The sequence below is a fragment of the Lampris incognitus genome, chromosome 13 (assembly GCF_029633865.1).
Source record: "Lampris incognitus isolate fLamInc1 chromosome 13, fLamInc1.hap2, whole genome shotgun sequence".
In the NCBI taxonomy this organism is placed as follows: Eukaryota; Metazoa; Chordata; class Actinopteri; order Lampriformes; family Lampridae; genus Lampris; species Lampris incognitus.
Window position 1 is genome coordinate 45,371,392 of NC_079223.1, and position 17,471 is coordinate 45,388,862.

Here is a 17,471-nt window from a genome sequence, read left to right on the forward strand (position 1 = left end):
GAACAAACACGTGTTTAGTATGTTATCAACTCAAGCGCCATATTTATGCTGCCCCTGACGTAACCAACACGGCTTGAGTTGGGTGTTTCCCTACTGTACCCGGTATTACACTCACCCCTGCTGTCACCAGAAGATAACAACATTTAAATGAATTGACGTATAGAAAGAAGACTATTTATAAAGCAGCTGGTGATTTACATGTTTTAGATTTACCAATTAAAAAAAAAAATAAGGGGGGGGGTCAGTTTTTATTTAACTTCTAATAGAGGCTATTTCCCCATCCTCTACGTACAGACTGCCGGAAACTGATTAGATTAAGAAGAGATAATGAATCCCTTGTTCGCGCTTCAGCTCAATAGGTGGCGGTAGTGCAGTTTTTGTGATTGATGTCAACCGCTTTTCTACTACAAGTAGAGGATAGAAAACCAGTTACTCTTCACATTTTTTTTAAAAAACGGCACAAGTTTGATGGTAGAATTGAATAGGGTAAGGGGGGTTTCGAGAATTGGGTGGGCTTGCTTTGAGGGACGGGTTTTTGTATCACTAGCAGGACAATTATAACACTGTTGTCGTGATTGTTCCACTGCTAACACAGTCATTCTTAATTCTACTGTATAACTGTATAAATGCACCTGCCTTCCTGTGTGAAAAGCAATAAAATTATTTAAAAAAAAAATTTTTTTAATAGGGTAAAATGACATGATGTGACACTCTTGTACAGTAGGTGGCGATGTACACCTTAAAGTTGTTTGCGAGCCACCAGTAAACTGGTAGAAGAAGAAGAAGACATAGGAAAAACAGCCAGGCGCGACACACTTCCAACAAAAGTCAGTTACGTGCGACATAGCGCCGTTTGATTTCAACTCGTTTTATTTTCCCAGTGAGCAGCCGTGAGTATAGTACTAGTAGCAGTCGTAGTTTGCGGTGTCCAGAATGAATCTTTTAAGATCGTTCGTCGTCGAGCGACTAACCGCAGCAGCCGAGGAGATATTAGGAGCTTTCGAGAGGACGCTACAGGAGCGAGAGAAAGAGATTGATCGACAGAGGAGACTGCTGGACATCATCCTGAAGCCCAGTGTGACCTTACACAGAACAGGTTGGTCAAATCAAGTTTGCGTGTGTTTCATCCATAATCAAAACATTCTTGCATTTCTTCTTTCAGTTTGATTTCCTTTCCAACGCCGAGCACATTTAAACGAGACAAAAGCCTAATGCTACCAGTTACTAAAGTGTTACAATACACATCAACAGCGCAACAGGATCCTGAGCTCTCAGCGGTGGGATGGTGAGCTGGCTGAACCTCCTGTGTACTAGTAGGCTAGTGCCACTAATGACAATATTAGTGATTATTGATAATATGAATAGTTAACCAAGATAATAAATTTAGTAGCGCGGTGCCTCCACTGTGAAAATACTACACTTACCGAAGGCTAGTGAATGGTGTATCTTCCCAGAATTAAACAAACACGTGGTTAATGGAGATCTTATAACCCTGCTGTGTACTGAATTACTGTACAAGCTTATTACCAGCACTCTATAAGGAACCTAGGCTTTGCATATGCGGAAAATGAGCTGCCAATACACCCGAAATATAATTAATAATAATAGGATTTATTTGATAATAATGAGAGAGAGAGAGAGAGAGAGAGAGAGAGAGAGTACCACACGAGTGTAGTATTGTTGATTAAATAAACATTAATTAAAATTACACAGGGTGTGACAACCGGTCACAATAAACAGGAAGAAAGTATCAAAAGAACATAAAAATACCCAGCGCTTTCCGTTGGGGCCCATTGGTGCACATTAAAGCAGTTCTCTGAGCGGAGGGCAAGGCAGCCACCGCTACGATGCCCAGGCGACGAGACAAAAGTGTGTTTGTGTGTGAGTATAAATGAAATTTTCGGGTTACTCACAACCCATCGCTCCCTCGACCGGGAGGCTGTGTGCAGTCCAGAGGATGGAAGGCATAGTGCTAGCTGTCGGCTCCCCGGTAGCGCCCTCCACCCGCAAGATGGCCACAGGTTGCAATGTTCAGACAACCCTGGTGAAGATAATGGTCCTCCGGTGGGCCCAGCGCCGGAGAGCAGATGAAGCGAGTCCTCTTTGGACAGCAGACAAGTCCCAGGAATGGGACTGGTGCTAGCTGGTGCTAGTCTCATCTAGACAACCAGAGGGGTCTTCATGTTGGAGGATTGGCTGGGCCAGGAGCAGACCACCCTCACCTCCTCTCTCACCCGGAAGCTGACCGGGACACCTTGGAGACCACCCTCACACAGACACAGCTCCTACAGCCGCGTTATGTGGCGGGTTGCTCTTTGTTCTGTCTAGCCGGGAGGTTGTCTTTCCGTGGAGCATACCCCGGGCCCCTGGACCCGGTACCACGGGAGTGGGGGTGTTACCCAGCCCATCTGGAGGAGGGGGAGGAGCAGGTGGTGACAATATCTGGAGGGAAAATTTTCAGAGAACAACTGCACAACACTGAAAACACTGTCATTCTAGGATTCTGAAGATTCGTAGTCAACTTGATTCAGTGTTCTTCATGTAAGGACCTTTAAAATCTAAAAATCTTTGGTACTTCATTTACCAGCATGCCTTGTGTCTTAAACATTTCCTGTGTGGGTGTGGTTTCCAAAAACATGTGGACCAATGGGATGTATTTGAATTTTTGTCATCGGCCAATGATATGATGTGGAGTTGTTCTGCCCGCGAAATCGCGGGGTCGCAACGGTCGATCTCCTCGTGGGAAGGAAGGAGCTTGGAGATTCGTAGCAGGACTCCAAGGAGAGAGATCCCATTTTTTTATCTCTCTCTGCGGCCCCGTTTGAGTGCCCGTTTCGCGGAGACTTTGTACACAGCCGTGTACTGGGCCCGCATTTGAGGACCGGAGGGTTGCGATTGGCCCACGGTCGTGTGCTTGCTGGTGGGGTTTGTTTTAGCCAGATTGCTTTGTTTCCCACCGGAGGACCATTGTCTTCGCCGGGGTTTTCGGAACGTTGCGACCTGTGGCCATCTTGCGGGTGGAGGCCCTGCCGGGGAGCTGACAGCTAGCACAGCGCCGTCCATCCTCTGGACTGCACACAGCCTCCCGGTCGTGGGAGCATTGGGTTGTGAGTAACCCGGACAGATCACTTATACTGACACACACACACACGCACTTTTGTCTCGTCGCCTGGGCATCGTAGGGTGTCTGCCTTGCCCTGCGCTCAGAGAACTGGTTTAATGTGCACCAACGGGCCCCAACAGAAAGCGCTGGGTATTTTTGTGTTCTTTTGGTACTTTCTTTCTGTTTATTGTGAACGGTTGTCACACCCTGTGAAATTTTAATTAATGTTTAGTTGATCAACAGTACCACCCTCGTGTGGTACTCTGTTTTTTTTTCTCTCTCTCTCTCGCTCTCTCTCTCAGTATTATCCAATAAATCCTATTATTATTAATTATATTTCGGGTGTATTGGCAGCTTATTTACTTTTAGAGTGCTGGTAATAAGCTTGTACGGTACTTCAGCACACAGCAGGGTTACACGATCTGCCTTAACCACAGGATTGTTTAATTCTGGGAAGATACACCATTCACTAGCCTTAGGTAAGTGTAGTATTTTCTCAGTGGAGGCACCGCGCTACTACATTGATAAATATCTTGGTTAATTATTTCTATTATCATTCATCACTATTATTGTCATTAGTGGCACTAGCCTACTAGTTCACAGGAGGTTCGGCCAGCTCACCATTCCACCGCTGAGAACTCAGGATCCTGTTGCGCCATTGGATTTTCTTGTAACACTTTAGTAACTGGTAGCATTAGGATGTTGTCTTGTTTAAATGTGCTTGGCGTTGCCCGCCAGTGAAGAAGGGGTTACATTCAGATACTTCTGCTATGATCTAAATTCGTATCCGTTTGTTTCTTATGAAGTAAAAAATCAAAGAAAACTGTACAGAAGAAGGCTCACAACCATTCTAAATTTCAATTCCTCATTCCCCCTACCCCTCTTTTACACAAGAACAGAACACATTGTGTCAACCCATTTAACCATGAAGAACAAAAATGAAATTATGATATGATCAGTTTGTATGTTAGTTGTTAGTAAACCAAAAACAATTTTATGCAATGAAATGAATCTGACTTTCATTTCATCCAAGCTGTCCACAAATGTTCTGAAGTCTGTACTGTTGTACTTATCTGAAATAAATTGTCTTTAAAACTAAAACAGACGAGGGATGATAAAGATAGTTGTTCTCCCAGATCCTGAACGTTCAAATAAAACCTAAATTAATAAAATCATAAGGTATCTTGTAAATCATTGAAACAATGAGCTGTTTGAAGACAAAAAACAAATGCCCCCCCACCTTAACCAAATGAAACAACAAGAAGCCCCTTTTCAAGGCCCCAAAAAGAGGGGCGGTGGGGTTTCAAAGGAAAGAAACGCTCAATTAACAATACAAAGAAATTGATGTACCCAGCCAAAACCAAATAAATCAAACCAAAAATGAGTCTTATGAGGAGGCTCAAACTCACGGTAAAAAATAACATAAACATAGCCATAGCATAGACCTTTAAAACGCAGGACTCAGTAGGTTTCATTCATATTCAAATAAAATGTAATTGTCCTCCACACAAGAAATTGTCAAAGAAATGAATACCCTCTAAAAAAAAACATCATAAAATTCACACCTTAGTGTTGAAAAACAAAAACAAGTTCAATTTAACACAGAGGAAAGTCAACATAAAAACAAATGAACCAATGGGTGTCTTCTAATGGAAAGAAAAACAACAACAGCTTAAAACAACATAACTGTGGTTTACATTGTCCCTGTTACTCTCAAGGCAACTCCACATTCCCCCAAGGTGTGAAATGGGTAGGCAGTTGTTTCCCACTAGTTATTCTTAAAAAAAAATCTCAGTAACGGAAAGAAAAATAGAATAAATAAAATTACAAATATTGCAACTGTGGCGTTGGACATAACAGAGCTCTGCTTAACAGTTCAGAAAATTAAATAGGGACAGGAAATCCTTCGGTTTTGGGGAATCCTAAAAGAAGTGAGGACAGGATCAATTTAAAGTGAAAATATACACAACAATAACTTTTCAATGCAACAAAAACAAAATACAAAAAAACCAAATGGATATATCACATTTTATATGAGGTACCTCAAAAAGAAAAGAAATAGATTTCTTGAAAGGATTTGAATAATCAGTGCTTCAGGTTGGTGACTTTCTAAAGCTAGTTGTTAATCAAACAGGAACAGAAGCCGGGTTGGGTCTGATAAGGATGCTAAATGAGGGGGTCTCTGAAAAACCCCTCTCACACCCCAATTGTCAGGAAAGCAAAAGGTTTGGAAAAGCCAAAACAAAACCTCCCCCAGCTTTTATATCCCCATTTAAGCCACTCTCAAGGACTTGCAACTTCTAAACAACACAAAATGGCCAGACGGACAAACACGGGACAAACTATGAACACACACACAGACCAGTCATGTCAAACACAAAAGCCAGTCAGGGTCCGTCAAGGCGCGGTTTGGTACCAACGGTTTCGTGTCCTAGTCCTCTGTAGCTTTTCTCTTTCCCCACTTTCACACTCTTTCTCTTACATTCCCAAAATTCTTTCTTGCTCTGCCATATACTCTAACCATGTTGTAGGAATCTTTTTGCTTTCTAAGATCTTCACTTTTCCCTTTTCATGGACTGTCGGACTTTCATTAGTTTATTCTTGCTCAAAGTTCCTTCAACAGGAACCTCATGATCCTGTATCCAGTCTAAAACATGTTTTACCGAGTCTTCACCATATTTCCTTATCATTATCTGATAGATCGGACCCTCCATATCTATCGGGGGGCAGTTTACTGCCCTTGTTTCCTTTTTTTCTTTATTATTTCTATTTTTTTCACTTAATCCTGCCAGGTAACCACTCTTATTAGTTCGAGACCGAGGATTTTTGCGTGAGGTTCACTTAATCCTACCAGGTAACCACTTTTATTAGTGCGTGACCGAGGGTGAACAACCGCTTATTATCGCGCTGGTTCAGTGATCCTACCAGGTGACCACTTTAGAAGTGCGTGACCGAGGGTAAACAGCCGCTTATCGTTGCGCTGGTTCACTGATCCTACCAGGTGACCACTTTAGAAGTGCGTGACCGAGGGTAAACAGCCGCATTATTGTCAGTGCACGACCTCATACGCGTTTTTAATTGATCATTTTATCCTTTAAAGAATTCTGCTTACCTGTGCGATGAATCTCCCAGGGTTTTGCTGAGGAATCTCGGCGACACCGACCAAACGGACCACCCGCCTCTCCCTTTCTTCTTCTCAAACCTGGTGAGGTTATTGGGAGATCGGTGACTATGTCCTTGTCCCGAGATGATCAGTCAGCCGGTTGTCCGTTTGGCGAGCGACGTGAGATCCCACTTCTGACACCAAATTGTTGTGGATATTCCTATCCTTTTAATGGGCTCTTGCCCCAGCAACCTCTGGGAAGAATAATCATCGGACAAATATTGGAGCAAACAGAGAATCTTTAATGCATCTGCAGATGGAGAGTCATATGATCACAGATGTCAGTCTGTGAGGATATGCTCTAACTTGAGCTGGAGGTAGTGGTTTTTTATAGAGCAGTCCGTCACGTCATACCCTATCTTTCTTGCGTTAACCAAGGTGTTGTCCTACAAAGGAATGCAGGAAAACATCTACGTTAATCATGCCCTGCGTCTGGTGTGTATCTGTGGGTCCGTTACCCTTATCTTTGCTGTCCCAGGCCGGAGAGGCCCTCATGATTTAGTGACCATTTGTTGTCCACGGTGTGTGGGGATTTAGTGGCCATGTGTGTGTGTCTGCAGAGTGAGAAGTTTCATACACACAGAGAAGTGGAAAACTACAGAGTACATACGGAGTGCATATGGAGTACAATTTGTACTCCACACACTGGCTATGGGGCAGAAACAAAATAATCGGCATACAAAAACAACCCCACCAGCAAGCATACAACCGCAGGCCAATCGCAACACTCCTGACCTCAAATGCGGGCCTAGTACCCGGGCTGTGTATAACGTCTCCGCGAAACGGGTGCTTAGATGGAGCAGCAGAAAAATGGCCCTCTCTCTTCGTTGTACTCCTCGGACTGCCTAACTCCTCCCTCTCCGTGAGGAGATCGACCGTTGCGAACCTCGTGATTTTGCGGGCATAACAACTCCACACCACATCATTGGCTAATAACAAAATTCAAATAAAAATACAAAGAGCAAATACATTCCATTGGTTTACATGTTTAGAAACTTATAAGAACATAGGAAATGTTTAAGACACAAAGCATGCTGGTAAATGAAGTACCACAAAGCATGTATAGTAGATTTTAGAGGTCCTTACATTAATATCTATCAAAAGGCTAACGAGAATAACGCCTCTGAACGAAACTTTCAAACTGTGCAGTGTTGGACTGCAGCTCATTCTACCAACTCATTTTCGTCTATGTGAGAGCGTAGTCCTGTGTGTTTGTTGATAAAGCAATAGGAGAAGATGTTCGGTCTCAAAACCATTCATTTTATTTAGCAGTAAATGGATAAAGCATACAGAGCTCTGGGTCTAGATCTTCCTATCCCTGACAAGCAACAGATTGTGTCAGTTCACGAAGTCTGACTCCCTCTCCTTTCCCTGACCCGGTCTTTGTACTATACAAAGTGTTGACTAAACATGAATGTGTGGTCTTCTTTGCGATTGGTCCGTTGATCTGACTCCATTTCCACCTCAATGATATCCGGACTCCAAGTGACCTCCTCCTGCAGCTGCTGTGACCTCCTGCTCCTATTTCTGAAACCACAGATCACAGCACATCCTGTCTCTACTCCCCCAAGGCCACAGCACCCTTATTGTTTTCTTTTACAATTTAGAGCCGCTAAGGTTAACGAGCCTCACTCTTTTACCTTCTCTGGAGATAGACACAATCCTCTTGGGACATCTTGTCCTGTTCTTGCCCCCCACTTCTCTTCCTATAACTTACTCTGCATTTCTCTGTCTGCTGACATACTCCATACTTTTCCACTGCCACTATAGCCCCTCATGTCCTTGTAACAAGCCTTGTTCCTTATGGATATGATTTCCCAATGATTAATCTATCCTTATATCCCTTATTCCAATCAATACGTTGTAATCATCATTATTCAACATCACACCATTGCATTTATCCACAGCAGAGACTTCAGTCACTATCTCCATCCGGTGCGCGCGGGTCTGGACGGGCTCGTGCTTGTTTATTTATGTGAGGGAATATTTCTGTTGCACGGTCCTAATATGAAGCTGAAAGCTGCTAATGCGAATACAAGTATAGTGAGGTTCAAGTACAGTTCATTTTGTAAATACTGCACCTTATATGTATGTTCATTTTGATATTTTATTGACGTGAGGGAACGTTTAAGTAAGATTTACTTTTTTTATTAGTAGGTTGCAGCCAGGCGTTCCTCCAGATTTGACGTGCATGATTTTAGCAATGAAACGGCTGTTTAAAAAAAAAACTCTTATTGAAACGCAGTCACGTGGCCACTCTTAATGTCCACACTGCCATGAATACTTGAAAGCATTGTGAAACCAGAGCAGGTCCTGCCCCTGATAATGACCTCTTCAGTCTAAACTGTCTGCAAGTATCCCATAACAACCGAAACCAACGACATGTCATATGCAAATATGGGAGTGACTAGTAATTATCGTTTCAATGGGTATGTGTACTATTCAGAGAGGATTTAGGAATGTTTGCAATCACAGCATAGTAAGATGGCGACAGTTGCAAGCTTACCCCCCCCCTTTTTTTCAGAGATGGTCGTTCTCTCTTCACATAGATGGTCTGTTTGACTCCTCATTCAAACTAGCGTTCCACCATGTCAAGGATGTGCATGTCCTCATCCTTGAAAGAGTGGCCACTGGCCTATAGGTGGGTGTAGACTCTGGAGTCCTGGCCAGCGTCGGTTTAGTTTCCCCTATGTACAAGTCATGACAGTCCTCCTCTTGTGTTCCAGTGGATGATGAGAGTCAAAGCTTAAGTACTGATCAGTATATGTTGGTTTACGGTGTTGGACTGCAGCTCACTATACCAACTCATATTCGTCTATGTGAGAGCGTAGTCCTGCATGTTTGTTGATAAAGCAATAGTAGAAGATGTTCGGTCTCAAACCATTCGTTTTATTTAGCAGTAAATGGATAAAGCATACAGAGCTCTGGGTCTAGATCTTCCTATCCCTGACAAACAACAGAGTGTGTCAGTTCACGAAGTCTGACTGACTATTCTTTCCCTGACCCAGTCTTTTATACTATACAAAGTGTTGACTAAACATGAATGTGTTGTCTTCTTTGTGATTGGTCCATTGATCTGACTCCGCCTTGATGATATCCGGACTCCAAATGATCTCCCTCTGCAGCTGCTGTCGTGAGATCCAGTTCCTGTTTCTGAAACCACAGAGCACAGCACATCCTGTGTCTACTCCCCCCAGGGCAACAGCACCCTTGTTGTTCCTCTTACTACTCAGACATTATTGTAGCCGTTTCCTTCTAACGGTTAGTGCCCCTCAGTCTTTTACCTTCTATGGGGGTAGACACAATCTTCCTCTTGGGACATCTTATCCTGTTATTGTCACCCACTTCTCTTCCTATGGCTTACTCTGCATTTCTCTGTCTGCTGACATACTCAATACTTTCCACTGCCCCTATAGCCCCTCATGTCCTTGTAGCAAGCCTTGTTCCTTATGCATATGATTTCCCAATGATTAATCTATCCTTATATCCCTTATTCCAATCAATACGTTGTAATCATCATTATTAAACATCACACCATTGCATTTATCTACAACGGTAAGCATCAATAATCAAATGTCCCCCATCACCAATTGCAATTTCACAGTCTAAAAAGGCTAACCTGTCGTTTTGCACATCCTGCCTGGTGAACTTGATGTGGTTGTCCACCGAGATAATGTGGTCAGATACAGATTAGACGCTACACGTAGTCTAGGTTTACCTAAGATACGTTAACAGGATGTGCCAGTACGGGCAAAACTTCAGTAGGTATCCTGAATCAAATTCAACCTAACTCTGTAGACGTAAATAACAGCATTGATCTTGTTTTTCTCTCTATCCAGACTTTGTACAGTTATCTGATCAGCAGCATTGTAAGCAGGAGAGAAACCCCAGTGTGGCCAAGGAGGAACAGCAGGAACTCTGGTTCAGTCCACAGGAAGACCAACTTCCATTGCAGGAGGTAGCTGATACCTCTGAGTCCATATTTATCCCTCTTTGTGATGGAAATAATGTTGATCAAGATCAGCCTCTGCCCCCGCAACTCTACCAAACCCAGACAGAGGGAGACACGGAGCCCCCAGCTGTCACCTCATTTGAACTGAAACAACTAGAAGCCAAAGAAGACAACTTTTTAATATCAGAACCAACAAGTGACCACCAAACCCTCTCTAACTGCTGTCATGTAACTAAGAGTGAAGCTGACCATACTTGCAGTCACCAAAACTGTGAGGCGGGGGGTTCAACTCGGAGAACAAGGATGAAATCTTACAAAAAACCCTACAACAAGTGCAAAATTTGTGGGAAAGTTCTTTATAATTTGGAAATTTTTAAAATTCACATGACATTTCACACAGGGGAAAAGCCTTTCAAATGTACCACTTGTGGGAGAGATTTTACCTGGAAGTATGACATGGAGAGGCATACAAGGACTCATGCAGGGGAGAAACCATTCGGATGCACCATGTGTGGGACAATGTTTACCCACAAGTCACTTTTACAAAGGCATGTAAGGACTCATACAGGGGAGAAGCCATTCAGATGCGCCACACGTGGGAAAATGTTTACCCGGAAGTCACATTTACAAGGGCATGTAAGGACTCATACAGAGGAGAAGCCATTCAGATGCGCCACATGTGGGGAAATGTTTACCCGGAAGTCACATTTACAAGGGCATGTAAGGACTCATACAGGGGAGAAGCCATTCAGATGTGTCACATGTGGGAAAATGTTTACCCACAAGTCAAATTTGAAAAAACACATGAGGACTCATACAGGGGAGAAGCAATTCACATGCGCCACTTGTGGGAAAATGTTTACCCGGAAGTCAGAATTACAAATACACATAAGGATTCACACAGGGGAGAAGCCATTCGGATGCACCACGTGTGGGAAATTGTTTTCCGACAAGTCCAATTTACGAGCACACACGAAGAGGACTCATACAGGTGAGATGCCATTCAGATGTGTCACATGTGGGAAAATGTTTATCAGCAAGTCACATTTACAAACACACTTGAGGACTCATACAGGGGAGAAGCCATTCAGATGTGTCACATGTGGGAAAATGTTTACCACCAAGTCATATTTACAAACACACATGAGGATTCATACAGGGGAGAAGCCATTCAATTGCACCGCTTGTGGGAAAAGGTTTACCCTGAAGTCACATTTACAAAGGCATGTAATGATTCATACAGGGGAGAAGCCATTCAGATGTGTCACATGTGGGAAAATGTTTACCCACAAGTCATATTTACAAACACACATGAGGACTCATACAGGGGAGAAGCCATTCACATGCACCACTTGTGGGAAAATGTTTACCCTGAAGTCAGAATTAAAAACACACATAAGGATTCATACAGGGGAGAAGCCATTCGGATGCACCACGTGTGGGAAATTGTTTTCCGACAAGTCAAACTTACGAGCACACACGAGGACGACTCATACAGGTGAGAAGCCATTCGGATGCGCCACATGTTGGAAAATGTATCCCCGCAAGTGTGATTTACAAACGCACATAAGGACTCATACAGGGGAGAAGCCATTCGGATGCACCACGTGTGGGAAATTGTTTTCCCAGAAGTCAGATTTGAAAAATCACATGAGGATTCATACAGGGGAGAAGCCATTCGCATGCGCCACTTGTTGGAAAATGTTTACCCGGAAGTCACATTTACAAAGGCACATAAAGACTCATACAGTGGAGAAGCCATTCAAATGCACCACGTGTGGGAAAATGTTTATCCGGAAGGCATATTTACAAAAGCACATAAGGACTCATCCAGTGGAGAGCCATTCAGGAGCTGTGATTGTGGAAATGGGTTCAGCTCAAAATGGCATCTCAAACAACATGTCATGATCCATACTGGTGAGAGGCCTCACAGGTCACTGCAAAAAAAGTAAACTGACTATTCATCTTAATCATTTCATATTGCAACATATGTCAGAGGATTCAATTGAGTCATTATATGGTGCAACTGCACAAACAATATATGATGCCTTTATGATAATTTTGTTAATATGGAGAAGTCACTTAGATGAGTGATGAAACATTTCTTTCAGGAAAAGTTGTGCCCAGATGAACTGATTCGACTTTCTTTGATCTTCTTACCTGGATTATTGATCATGCATAAAGATTTACTGGTCATGGATAAACAGCATCACTATGGTGTTACTACATGTGGAACAGGATACTGTGAAGTGCTAGTCACAGACCAATTTACAGCTGAGGGCTTGAAACATTCTGCAGTCTGGTACCAAAAAGATGGAAAATCCACATGCCATATAGATGCCGGTTGGCCACCAGGGCATCAATCACAGATATGTAAAGATATTGATAACCCCACAGTAGCCACTCAGGCTGTTGAAAGCCCTCTAATGTGTGTAAGATGCTTTGATACTGTAGATAAATGCAATGGTGTGATGTTCAATAATGATGATTACAACGTATTGATTGGAATAAGGGATATAAGGATAGATTAATCATTGGGAAATCATATGCATAAGGAACAAGGCTTGCTACAAGGACATGAGGAGCTATAGGGGCAGTGGAAAAGTATTGAGTATGTCAGCAGACAGAGAAATGCAGAGTAAGCTATAGGAAGAGAAGTGGGGGGACAATAACAGGATAAGATGTCCCAAGAGGAAGATTGTGTCTATCCCCATAGAAGGTAAAAGAATGAGAGGCACTAACCGTTAGAAGGAAGCGGCTACAATAATGTCTGAATAGTAAGGGGAACAACAAGGGTGCTGTGGCCTTTGGGGGAGTAGATACAGGATGCTCTGTGGTTTCAGAAACAGGATCTCACGACAGCAGCTGCAGAGGGAGATCCCTTGGAGTCCGGATATCATCGAGGCGGAAATGGAGTCAGATCAACGGACCAATCACAAAGAAGACCACACATTCATGTTTAGTCAACACTTTGTATAGTATAAAAGACTGGGTCAGGGAAAGAATAGTCGGTCAGACTTCGTGAACTGACACACTCTGTTGTTTGTCAGGGATAGGAAGATCTAGACCCAGAGCTCTATATGCTTTATCCATTTACTGCTAAATAAAACGGATGGTTTGAGACCGAACATCTTCTCCTATTGCTTTATCAACAAACACGCAGGACTACGCTCTCACATAGATGAGATTCAGTTGGTAGAATGAGCTGCAGTCCAACAATACCTATAGGGGAAATCTGCCAATAAGATGAAAGAATGGGCCACGTCTCGTGACTTTACTAATTGTAGGATTCGTCAACAATTACCTGCATCGTCTCAAACACCTATGGTACTTCCAGTACTGTTGTCTACAGCGGACTTTAAGATAATCGGTGTTAATCTGTTTGACACCTCCTCAGTCTGTTGTGTCTCAGGGCTTGTTCATTATGATCTACCCGAGATTGGGTTAGATATAATCTTATTTACCTTGTCTGAATTAAGTAAAGTTTTTACCGGCTGCATGAGTTGAACCTCACAGTATTGTGGAAGGAAGCTAAATTTGAAAGAACAATAAATGTTTCTGGCCGTGCCTGCTAATTACAGTAACGATACAGGAAGTAAGATAACTGAGTCAGTCCTATCGTATCGTAGCTGGGGTGTATTCAGGCCCATGGATATTGCAAATACAGCTGGTATTTTTAGGTTTTACTGTATATAATTCCTCTAGGCCAATATTCTATACCAAGTCTTTGACTCAAAACTGTTCATTTACTTGGCCTACTGTTTGTGTGTTTGCCCTGCCTGATGTTTCTTTGTGTGTACAGGACCCCAGTTATGAAATCACATCAGACACTACTCTCTGTAATAGGACAGTACAGATAACATTCAGTAAACAACCTGCACTGCCTGAAAAGGTCTATTTGATTTGTGGTGATCGGGCTTATAGCTGTTTCCCAAGAGAAACCCACAATTGGTGCTACTTTGCATTTTTGGTGCCCTCTATGTTGTGTTGCTCACTGACATCCGTGTGTTGCGTGTCCTGGAGCTTTCCATTGAAGGATGTGGAAGAGCAACTGAGGAGTATTTCAGGACCAAAACAAAGAACAAGGATGTCCAGTCTGTCCTCTCCCAGGGTGAGGACACGGTGAGGTGACCTCTGTGTTGTCCATCTGCTGATGGCCCACTTCACTGAGAACACACAGGGGGACTGATGCTTCTTACTGGCATTAGTTTAGCTTCCTACTCTTGGTCACAGTGCATGTGTTTCCTATGGTCTCATGTACCTATTACGTTATTTTTGTTTCCTTGGTGGATATTTAGGTTGAGATTGTAGATAATTGTAATGGTGTGATGTTTAATAATGATAATTACAATGTATTAATTGGAATAAGGGATATAAGGATATATTAATCATTGGGAAAACATATGCATGAGGAACAGGGCTTGTTACAAGGACAGGAGGGTCTATAGTGGCAGTGGAAAAGTACTGAGTATGTTAGCAGACAGAGGGTCACCGAGTAAATTAGGTGTGAGGGTCACTGACCCTAAATAAGGTTAGTGATTCTGAATAACAAAGGGAGCAATAAGGATGTTGTGGTAAGGATGTTGTGGTAAAGGGGGAGTAGAGACAAGATGTCTGTCTCCATGGAAGGTGTGAGGGTCCCTGACCTTGCATAAGGTTGGCGACTCTGAATGGGAAGGGGGACACTGGAAGTGTTGTGGTAAAGGGGGAGTGGAGACAAAATGTGCTGTGATTTGTGGTTTCAGAGATAGGAACAGGATTTTACGACGGCAGCTACGACGGCAGCTGCAACACAGATGGAGAAGAAGATTACCTGGAGTCCGGATATCAGTGAGGCGGAAACGGAGTCAGATGAACGGACCAATCAGAAAGAAGATCACACACATCCATATTCAGTCAACACTTTGTATAGTATAAAGACTGGGTCAGGGAAAGGAGAGGGGGTGAGACTTCGTGAACTGACACAATCTGTTGTTTGTCAGGGATAGGAAGATCTAGACCCAGAGCTCTGTATGCTTTATCCATTTACTGCTAAATAAAACGGATGGTTTTGAGACCGAACATCTTCTCCTATTGCTTTATCAACAAACACGCAGGACTACGCTCTCACATAGATGAAGATGAGTTGGTAGAGTGAGCTGAAGTCCAACAAGATGGAGACGTCTACTAAACGTTCCCTTTTCCAGCCACTTTTCAGCCAGCTTTAGCCCAAACACCGTGTCTAGACTTAAAGCCGTCTTAAGGCTAAAACATGGCTGTTAAAGACGTGGTTCTCTGATTTCCAACCTAAAATGTGTCTATGTAGATATTGTCTTAGATCTTTCACAGCTCAGACAATATCTACATTGATGGTGGTATGCTGAGTCTTAGATCATAGGAATAAATCTTGTTTTTAAATGTTTCCTTTTTTTTTTAACCGATATATACAGATGGGTGACAAATGAATGTAAAAACCAACATACATTGTCTTAGTATAAGGTCTTGGTCCACCACGAGCCTCCAGAACAGCTTCAGTGGTCCTTGTCATTGATTCTACAAGTGTCTGAACTCTACTGATGGGATGGACGCCATTCTTCCAGAAGATATTCCCTCATTTGGTGTTTTGATGATGGTTGTGGAGAGTGCTGTCTAACACGTTGGTCCAAAACCTCCCATAGCTGTTTAGTTGGGTTGAGATCTGGTGACTGTGAAGGCCATAGCATGTGATTTACATCATGTTCATCCTCATCAAACCATCCAGTGACCCCTCGTGCCCTGTGGATGAGAGCATTGTCCTCCTGGAAGAGACCACTCCCATCAGGATAGAAATGTCTCATCATAGGATAAAGGTGGCCACTCAGAATAACTTTGTATTGATCTGCAGTGACCCTTCCCTCTAAGGGGACAAGTGGAGCCAAACCATGCCAGGAAAATGCCCCCCACAGCACAAGAGAGCCCCCGGACCCCCTCACTGTAGGGGTCACGCATTCAGGGTTTTCCTTAAACTTGTCACCCGTCTGTATGTCTGATGTTTTTATTTTGAAACTGTTTGTTTGTGTAAACATGCACCATTCAAGTTGTGCCTGCAGGGTTGCGCCCTAAACCAGTACCCAGCACCACATGCTGCTCTTTGTACCATTGTCCAATATATGTATTAAAAATAAAAGAAAACAAAACGTCCCCACCTGCTGCAACAACTTGTGGTTTAATCTATCAAAACATGGTTAAGATAATGATACCATTATCCCTATACAATTTCACATTATTAGTAAATACTGGGGATTATGTGCAGCAATATGTGCAATAACCACACTGTACCCTCTGCACACTCTTAACTGTATTTACTAAATTCCTGTTTTTCACATCTGTGTTTAGTTTTATTGGTATTTTATTCTGTACCCTGATTGTCTTATAGTTGTATATCCTCTCTACATAGGTTCAGTTTTATATTTCCATGTTTTGTGCTACTCAGTAGATGTGTTTACCTCCCTCCCTGCATGCCTGCCTGCCTACCTATACATTAGAGAGGCTGCTATCGTTTTGTGATCTGTACGGCTCACAACAAGTAGTATGAAGGGTTTGAACGTCATGCTGCTGATATCTATAACCTGGCTGATAAGGACCAGACAAAGCTCACAGTTGGGTACACACTGACTTGTCTAACACAATATCCTGTTCTTTAATCACACATTGTCCCACTTAAGAGACAGAGGTTTAAAGAGACAACACAGTCCAGTATGGCAAAGGGTACTGAAAGAGTACTAATACTTTGCAGCAGAATGCTGCTGCATATTGTTCAGGTGCATGATGGTCTTTTAGTTGAAGTGATCAAACAGTGCAGCAGCACACTTGCACTTCTGACACACCACACTGCACAATGAGAGATGACGTGACCAAAACTTTATTTATATTTAACAATTTAACAGGGCTTATATGGATTCACTGAAAGGTCAAGATGCCTACAAAATGACCCAACTTTAAATTACATCCGTGTATGATTTGCATCGTAACGTCAAAGAAACTCAAACTAAGCTTATATTAAAACCAAAAACATGTTTGTTTTAATTAGTAAATGGTTGCTGAGAGTATTATGTTGGCTGTGTGTGCATCTGAATTTCTGGGCATGTGCCTCAAGCACGCATTGGGTTCCCCATGCTGCCCCATGGCATCATGGATGACTTGCACATGTGTGAAGGCACCATTAATGCTGAAAGGTACATACAGGTTTTGGAGCAACATGTGCTGCCATCCAAGCGACGTCTTTTTCAGGGACG

The 17,471-nt window shown here is 42.9% G+C and overlaps 1 protein-coding gene across 2 annotated transcripts; it reads left to right on the plus strand.

Moving 5' to 3' along the window:
* The first annotated feature begins 797 nt into the window (after positions 1-797).
* LOC130123269 (oocyte zinc finger protein XlCOF6-like) lies at positions 798-15,496 on the plus strand. 2 transcript variants are annotated; one of them, XM_056292420.1, is made up of 2 exons: positions 798-1,096; positions 14,964-15,496. In XM_056292420.1, exons 1-2 carry the CDS (start codon positions 934-936, stop codon positions 15,050-15,052), a joined length of 252 nt encoding a protein of 83 aa, XP_056148395.1. In that variant the 5' UTR covers positions 798-933; the 3' UTR covers positions 15,053-15,496. The 2 variants fall into 2 exon arrangements, with proteins under 2 accessions (XP_056148395.1, XP_056148394.1); XM_056292419.1 differs by lacking the exon at positions 14,964-15,496 and adding an exon at positions 10,106-13,339.
* The last annotated feature ends 1,975 nt before the right edge of the window (positions 15,497-17,471 follow it).

Excerpts from the sequence above, each read along its gene's own strand:
- LOC130123269 (XM_056292419.1), top strand. The coding sequence starts at position 934 with ATGAATCTTTTAAGATCGTTCGTCGTCGAGCGACTAACCGCAGCAGCC. Across the intron at positions 1,097-10,105 it reads TGTGACCTTACACAGAACAG|ACTTTGTACAGTTATCTGAT; the intron begins GTTGGTCAAATC and ends CTCTCTATCCAG.